The 8,773-nt window shown below is 48.9% G+C and overlaps 1 protein-coding gene across 1 annotated transcript in view; it reads right to left on the bottom strand.

Moving 5' to 3' along the window:
* Positions 1–438: 438 nt before the first annotated feature.
* LOC128697674 (SCY1-like protein 2) overlaps positions 439–8,773 on the bottom strand; it is a 53,880-nt gene continuing 45,545 nt past the window's right edge. The window contains exon 4 of the mRNA XM_070080878.1: positions 439–573. Within this exon, the coding sequence (XP_069936979.1) occupies positions 439–573 (135 nt within the window). The remainder of the gene's footprint in view (positions 574–8,773) is intronic.

The following is an 8,773-nucleotide window of genomic DNA, read 5'->3' as shown; positions in this document are numbered from 1 at the left end:
AGAGAGAGAGAGAGAGAGAGAGAGATCTAGAGCTTCTTAAAGAGCCAAGAAGTGACCATTAGAGTTCAATCCCAGTAACTCACTTCCTTAATCTCGTTCTCTCTCCCTTTCTCTCTCCCTTTCCCTTTCTCCCTTCCTCTCCCTTTCTCCCTTCCTATCTCTCTCTCCCTTTCCCTTTCTCCCTTCCACTCTCTGCCACACCATCCTTCTCATTAGTGTAGCCACCGTGATGGCCTCCATCTACCTCGCCTCTCCTCTCTCCCTCTCCACTTCATTCATCAGCCTACTCTTTCTCCCTCATTTAATCAACAGTTTTACCGAGTAGTGAACATTTTATAAGAGATATTCTCTCTCTCTCTCTCTCTCTCTCTCTCTCTCTCTCTCTCTCTCTCTCTCTCTCTCTCTCTCTCTCTCTCTCTCTCTCTCTCTCTCTCTGACTTACCTGAAGTACTTAATAAGTGCCACCAGCTGTGAGGTTGGTCTTTGGCGCTGGTCCTTGCTGACCAGTCTTACCACTGCTTCCTGCAGACCCAGTGGTACCTTGGGCAGCACATTGTTCACCTGTTCTCCCACCTGCAACACAAAACACGTCTCGTGGTTAGTTACCACCCCAGGCTGGGTACGTTTTTCACCAGCTACACAAGAATTAGTTACCACCCAGGCTGGGTACGTTCCTCACCAGCAACACAAGAATTAGTTACCACCCCAGGCTGGGTACGTTCCTCACCAGCAACACAAGAATTAGTTACCACCCCAGGCTGGGTACGTTCTTCACCAGCAACACAAGAATTAGTTACCACCCCAGGCTGGGTACGTTCCTCACCAGCAACACAAGAATTAGTTACCACCCCAGGCTGGGTACGTTCCTCACCAGCAACACAAGACGCAACAAGTAAAACAAGGGAAGTAAAATAGGGAAGAGGGCAACAGGGAACAAAAAAGAAGGAAACAGAGAGGGGGCAAATATGAAGCAGGTTACATATATACTACAATAACGAGTGAAACAAGGAACAGGGAGGAAAGAGGGAGCAGTTAAGAGGAACAAAGGAGCAACTTAGAGGAACAGAGAGCAGGTGAGAGTAGTAGCAGAAGCAGCAGCAGCAACAGAACAGCAACAGCAGCAGCAACAGCAACAGAACAGCAACAGCAGCAGCAACAGCAGCCGGAGTCAACGTTCTTCCTTAACACTCAAATATTTAGATCATCTCCAACACCTAATACTGAGACACAAATATCTGGCAATAAACTCAAGAGAATATACTGATATACAGAAAGGAAGGAAGGACGGAGGGAAGGAAGGACGGAGGGAAGGAAGGACGGAGGGAAGGAAGGACGGAGGGAAGGACGGAGGGAAGGAAGGACGGAGGGAAGGAAGGAAGGAAGGACGGAGGGAAGGAAGGACGGAGGGAAGGACGGAGGGAAGGAAGGACGGAGGGAAGGAAGGACGGAGGGAAGGAAGGACGGAGGGAAGGAAGGACGGAGGGAAGGAAGGACGGAGGGAAGGACGGAGGGAAGGAAGGACGGAGGGAAGGAAGGACGGAGGGAAGGAAGGACGGAGGGAAGGAAGGACGGAGGGAAGGAAGGAAGGAAGGACGGAGGGAAGGAAGGAAGGAAGGACGGAGGGAAGGAAGGACGGAGGGAAGGAAGGACGGAGGGAAGGAAGGACGGAGGGAAGGACGGAGGGAAGGAAGGACGGAGGGAAGGAAGGACGGAGGGAAGGACGGAGGGAAGGAAGGACGGAGGGAAGGAAGGAAGGACGGAGGGAAGGAAGGAAGGAAGGACGGAGGGAAGGAAGGACGGAGGGAAGGACGGAGGGAAGGAAGGACGGAGGGAAGGACGGAGGGAAGGAAGGACGGAGGGAAGGAAGGACGGAGGGAAGGAAGGACGGAGGGAAGGAAGGACGGAGGGAAGGACGGAGGGAAGGAAGGACGGAGGGAAGGAAGGACGGAGGGAAGGAAGGACGGAGGGAAGGAAGGACGGAGGGAAGGAAGGACGGAGGGAAGGAAGGACGGAGGGAAGGAAGGACGGAGGGAAGGAAGGACGGAGGGAAGGAAGGACGGAGGGAAGGAAGGACGGAGGGAAGGAAGGACGGAGGGAAGGAAGGACGGAGGGAAGGACGGAGGGAAGGAAGGACGGAGGGAAGGAAGGACGGAGGGAAGGACGGAGGGAAGGAAGGACGGAGGGAAGGAAGGAAGGAAGGACGGAGGGAAGGAAGGAAGGAAGGACGGAGGGAAGGAAGGACGGAGGGAAGGAAGGACGGAGGGAAGGAAGGACGGAGGGAAGGACGGAGGGAAGGAAGGACGGAGGGAAGGAAGGACGGAGGGAAGGACGGAGGGAAGGAAGGACGGAGGGAAGGAAGGAAGGAAGGACGGAGGGAAGGAAGGAAGGAAGGACGGAGGGAAGGAAGGACGGAGGGAAGGAAGGACGGAGGGAAGGAAGGACGGAGGGAAGGACGGAGGGAAGGAAGGACGGAGGGAAGGAAGGACGGAGGGAAGGAGGGACGGATGGAAGGAAGGAAGGAAGGACGGAGGGAAGGAAGGACGGAGGGAAGGACGGAGGGAAGGAAGGACGGAGGGAAGGAAGGACGGAGGGAAGGAAGGACGGAGGGAAGGAAGGACGGAGGGAAGGAAGGACGGAGGGAAGGACGGAGGGAAGGAAGGACGGAGGGAAGGAAGGAAGGAAGGACGGAGGGAAGGAAGGACGGAGGGAAGGAAGGACGGAGGGAAGGAAGGACGGAGGGAAGGAAGGACGGAGGGAAGGAAGGACGGAGGGAAGGAAGGACGGAGGGAAGGAAGGACGGAGGGAAGGAAGGACGGAGGGAAGGACGGAGGGAAGGAAGGACGGAGGGAAGGAAGGACGGAGGGAAGGAAGGACGGAGGGAAGGACGGACGGAGGGAAGGAAGGACGGAGGGAAGGACAGACGGCGGGAAGGAAGGACGGAGGGAAGGAAGGACGGAGGGAAGGAAGGACGGAGGGAAGGAAGGACGGAGGGAAGGACAGACGGCGGGAAGGAAGGACGGAGGGAAGGAAGGACGGAGGGAAGGACGGCGGGAAGGAAGGACGGAGGGAAGGAAGGACGGAGGGAAGGACGGAGGGAAGGAAGGACGGAGGGAAGGACAGACGGCGGGAAGGAAGGACGGAGGGAAGGAAGGACGGAGGGAAGGAAGGACGGAGGGAAGGAAGGACGGAGGGAAGGACAGACGGCGGGAAGGAAGGACGGAGGGAAGGAAGGACGGAGGGAAGGAAGGACGGAGGGAAGGAAGGACGGAGGGAAGGAAGGACGGAGGGAAGGAAGGACGGAGGGAAGGAAGGACGGAGGGAAGGAGACGGAGAGAACGGGAGGGAATCATACAGTGTCTAATAGCTTAGAAGAAGAATCCAGTAGTCTTTATAGTGAGCATGTGACAGAGGATCGAGTCTACACTATTTCCGCCGAAGCATCCACACTGGTTTAACGCTTCACAATGATGATGATAGGTAACACAGTGGCAACTTCAATGAACTTGAGGCTGAAATCCACAACCAGGTGAGGTTTAAATCCACAACCAGGTGAGGTTTAAATCCACAACCAGGTGAGGTTTAAATCCACAACCAGGTGAGGTTAAATCCACAACCAGGTGAGGTTTAAATCCACAACCAGGTGAGGTTTAAATCCACAACCAGGTGAGGTTTAAATCCACAACCAGGTGAGGTTTAAATCCACAACCAGGTGAGGTTTAAATCCACAACCAGGTGAGGTTTAAATCCACAACCAGGTGAGGTTAAATCCACAACCAGGTGAGGTTTAAATCCACAACCAGGTGAGGTTTAAATCCACAACCAGGTGAGGTTTAAATCCACAACCAGGTGAGGTTTAAATCCACAACCAGGTGAGGTTTAAATCCACAACCAGGTGAGGTTTAAATCCACAACCAGGTGAGGTTTAAATCCACAACCAGGTGAGGTTTAAATCCACAACCAGGTGAGGTTTAAATCCACAACCAGGTGAGGTTTAAATCCACAACCAGGTGAGGTTTAAATCCACAACCAGGTGAGGTTTAAATCCACAACCAGGTGAGGTTTATATCCACAACCAGGTGAGGTTTAAATCCACAACCAACTTATGCCTAGAACAGATTAACTTGGTGGCACTCGATGTATGCACAAGGCTTATTCCTCTAAGAAAAAGGAGGAGTAGATGTAAAACAGAAAGAGACAGGCGCTCCCTTTACAGGCGACGGAAAAGAATAACAGAGCGGCTAAAAGAGGTCAATATATCTGAAATGCGTAGTGAAATCGAAAGAAACCCAAAGTATTTCTTCTCCTATGCCAAATCAAAATCGAGAACAACGTCCAGTATTGGGCCCCTACTTAAACAAGATGGGTCCTACACAGATGACAACAAGGAAATGAGTGAGCTACTCAAGTCCCAATATGACTCAGTTTTTAGCAAGCCGCTAACCAGACTGAGAGTCGAAGATCAAAATGAATTTTTTATGAGAGAGCCACAAAATTTGATTAACACAAGCCTATCCGATGTTATCCTGACGCCAAATGACTTCGAACAGGCGATAAATGACATGCCCATGCACTCTGCCCCAGGGCCAGACTCATGGAACTCTGTGTTCATCAAGAACTGCAAGAAGCCCCTATCACGAGCCTTTTCCATCCTATGGAGAGGGAGCATGGACACGGGGGTCGTCCCACAGTTACTAAAAACAACAGACATAGCCCCACTCCACAAAGGGGGCAGTAAAGCAACAGCAAAGAACTACAGACCAATAGCACTAACATCCCATATCATAAAAATCTTTGAAAGGGTCCTAAGAAGCAAGATCACCACGCATCTAGAAACCCATCAGTTACACAACCCAGGGCAACATGGGTTTAGAACAGGTCGCTCCTGTCTGTCTCAACTATTGGACCACTACGACAAGGTCCTAAATGCACTAGAAGACAAAAAGAATGCAGATGTAATATATACAGACTTTGCAAAAGCCTTCGACAAGTGTGACCATGGCGTAATAGCGCACAAAATGCGTGCTAAAGGAATAACAGGAAAAGTCGGTCGATGGATCTATAATTTCCTCACTAACAGAACACAGAGAGTAGTCGTCAACAGAGTAAAGTCCGAGGCAGCTACGGTGAAAAGCTCTGTTCCACAAGGCACAGTACTCGCTCCCATCTTGTTCCTCATCCTTATATCCGACATAGACAAGGATGTCAGCCACAGCACCGTGTCTTCCTTTGCAGATGACACCCGAATCTGCATGACAGTGTCTTCCATTGCAGACACTGCAAAGCTCCAGGCAGACATCAACCAAATCTTTCAGTGGGCTGCAGAAAACAATATGAAGTTCAACGATGAGAAATTTCAATTACTCAGATATGGTAAACATGAGGAAATTAAATCTTCATCAGAGTACAAAACAAATTCTGGCCACAAAATAGAGCGAAACACCAACGTCAAAGACCTGGGAGTGATCATGTCGGAGGATCTCACCTTCAAGGACCATAACATTGTATCAATCGCATCTGCTAGAAAAATGACAGGATGGATAATGAGAACCTTCAAAACTAGGGAGGCCAAGCCCATGATGACACTCTTCAGGTCACTTGTTCTATCTAGGCTGGAATATTGCTGCACACTAACAGCACCTTTCAAGGCAGGTGAAATTGCCGACCTAGAAAATGTACAGAGAACTTTCACGGCGCGGATAACGGAGATAAAACACCTCAATTATTGGGAGCGCTTGAGGTTCCTAAACCTGTATTCCCTGGAACGCAGGAGGGAGAGATACATGATTATATACACCTGGAAAATCCTAGAGGGACTAGTACCGAACTTGCACACGAAAATCACCCACTACGAAAGCAAAAGACTTGGCAGACGATGCACCATCCCCCCAATGAAAAGCAGGGGTGTCACTAGCACGTTAAGAGACCATACAATAAGTGTCAGGGGCCCGAGACTGTTCAACTGCCTCCCAGCACACATAAGGGGGATTACCAACAGACCCCTGGCAGTCTTCAAGCTGGCACTGGACAAGCACCTAAAGTCAGTTCCGGATCAGCCGGGCTGTGGCTCGTATGTTGGTTTGCGTGCAGCCAGCAGCAACAGCCTGGTTGATCAGGCTCTGATCCACCAGGAGGCCTGGTCTCAGACCGGGCCGCGGGGGCGTTGACCCCCGGAACTCTCTCCAGGTAAACTCCAGGTAAATCCACAACCAGGTGGTTTAAATCCACAACCAGATGAGGTTGAAATCCACAACCAGGTGAGGTTTAAATCCACAACCAGGTGGGATTTAAATCACCAGAGGTGAGCACTGAGAATCGCTTCTGTTATTAAGTTCTCAAACAGACTGATGGACCCGCCTCATCCTGGTTAATGGACCGGATTTTATGTTGCTTCCAGTTAGCTTAAATACAAGTGATCACCTAGGTGTGTGTGTGTGTGTGTGTGTGTGTGTGTGTGTGTGTGTGTGTGCGCACCTATCTGTGGTTGCAGGGGTCGAATCATAGCTCCTGGGCCCACCTCTTCACTAGTCCCTACTATGGTCACTCTCTCCCTGCTCCATGAGCTTTGTCAAACCTCGTCTTAAAACTATGTATAGTTCCTGCCTCCACTACGTCACTTGCCAGACTTCCACTTCCTGACAACTCTATGACTAAAGAAATACTGTGTGTGTGTGTGTGTGTGTGTGTGTGTGTGTGTGTGTGTGTGTGTGTGTGTGTGTGTGTGTGTGTGTGTGTGTGTGTGTGTGTGTGTGTGTGTGTGTGTGTGTGTGTGTGTGTGTGTGTGTGTGTGTGTGTGTGCACCCCAGTTCCTGTCCATTTTAAGGGATTATCAGTACTTAATAAAACGCAGGTGCACGCACATTCACATACAAGCAGGTTCACGCAGACGCGCGCGATCTTGCAAGTATGCACGCATGCACGCACGCATGCACGCACGCATACACACAAATACAAAACTATTAGTATCATATATTTTCCTAAATTTCTCCTAGTTCTACATTTCCTGCATTTTCCCAGATTTTCTACATTTTCCAATACTTTTTTTGATCTGCCTTCCTGCCTTTTCCCAATATTTTCCTATACGTTTCCTAGATCTTAAAATAACACGATCAATACCATTTTAATAATGGCTGGGAATCACTGATCCCGAGGGACGACAAACTGATCACCTTATGTCTAGCGCATCGTGAGGATTGATCCAGGTTCTTGGATCAAGAGATACTCGCCGGCACCATGGCACCTCCATGGAGGGAACAATAGGAAGAGGAAGTAATAACGATGATAAAAGAGAAACAACACACACACACCCTCGTTGCCACCGTGTTGTTGTGGTGGTGGTGTTAAGGGTTACCACGACTCAAGCCTTCTTTAGTCCTGCCTCACGGGAGTCTACAAAATGTATAATAATAATAATAATAATAATAATAATAATAATAATAATAATAATATCTTTATTTCTACAAGTATATGTACAAAGTATACAGATCATAGCTGACATCAATGACATACTACTATATAGAAAGCCTAGTTATGCAGAGAATTTCGGGCAAATTAGGTCAATTTTGTCCCCAGGATGTGGCCCACACCAGTCCACTAACACCCAGGTACCTATTTTATTGATGGGTGAACATGGAGAGCAGGTGTCTTAAGGAAACACGTCCTAATGTTTTCCAGCCGTACTGTGGAATCATCCCCGGACCTCCTTTGTGTGAGCTGAGTGTGCTTGTGATTGAGTTACGGGACACTACTGACCAAGTTATCATCTTATACCCAATGCATCGTGAGGACTGATCCATGTTCTTGGATCAATGGACACTCACCGGCACCTCCCTGGAGGGAACAATGTTGACACAGAATAAAACACAGCACAAACATACACAAGTCTGCCACCGTGTTGTTGTGGTGGTGTTAAGGATCACCACAACTCGCGCCTTCTTGAGACCTGCCTCCCGGGAGTCAGGAATATAAATAGTATATATGTGTATGTGTATATATATATATATTGGCCGAATAGGAGCTGGAAATAAGAGGAAAATACAATTTTCTTCGCCAAACACAGAGACGGAAACAGCATTCTCCCAATTAGGTCAGGTGGAGCTTTTGTCTAAACCCAAGAGAGCCAAACACCAGCTCCCGACCCTCCACTGCGCATCATCCCAATGTAAGTCACAAACAACAGGCCACGCAATTTTAACATTATTATTATTATTATTATTATTATTATTATTATTATAATCAAAAAGAAGCGCTAAGCCACAAGGGCTATACCAATTTTAGCAAATTTCGATTTTTTATTCTATTTTTCTGCTAAAATTGCAATTCTTTGGTTAAAAAAAAACATTAAAATAAAAGTGCCTAAATTTACAGATTACAATTAATTTTCATATTTAATAAACAAATTTAGGGAGTTGACTGGCTGAGAGCTTGCTATCTGCTGAGAGAGTGGCTGTCCGCTGAGAGCTATCTGCTGAGAGCGTGGCTGTCTCCCGACTCACTCATTCCGATTTTGCATCCCGTGAATCGAGGATAAAATGCTCGACCATTAACCCATAATATAAACACCGAGAGGTGTGTAACTCTCAGTGTATGTGCCCTGACAGCTTACTGTCATCCCTATAACAATAAATATCTCATCCTTAACTGGTCGAGTGCAGGTGACACGCAGCCTTAATGACCCTAATGTGGTTGATAGGCTTTAAATCCCCATGAACCAACCCATATTTTGTCCGCTCGTACCTGATGCTCCAGTAGGCACCCTAGTACCTAGCAAGATACC

This window comes from Cherax quadricarinatus, unplaced genomic scaffold (genome assembly GCF_038502225.1).
Source record: "Cherax quadricarinatus isolate ZL_2023a unplaced genomic scaffold, ASM3850222v1 Contig1170, whole genome shotgun sequence".
NCBI lineage: Eukaryota > Metazoa > Arthropoda > Malacostraca > Decapoda > Parastacidae > Cherax > Cherax quadricarinatus.
The sequence above is the reverse complement of the archived record's forward strand: the minus strand, read 5'-3'. Positions and strand labels throughout refer to the sequence as shown.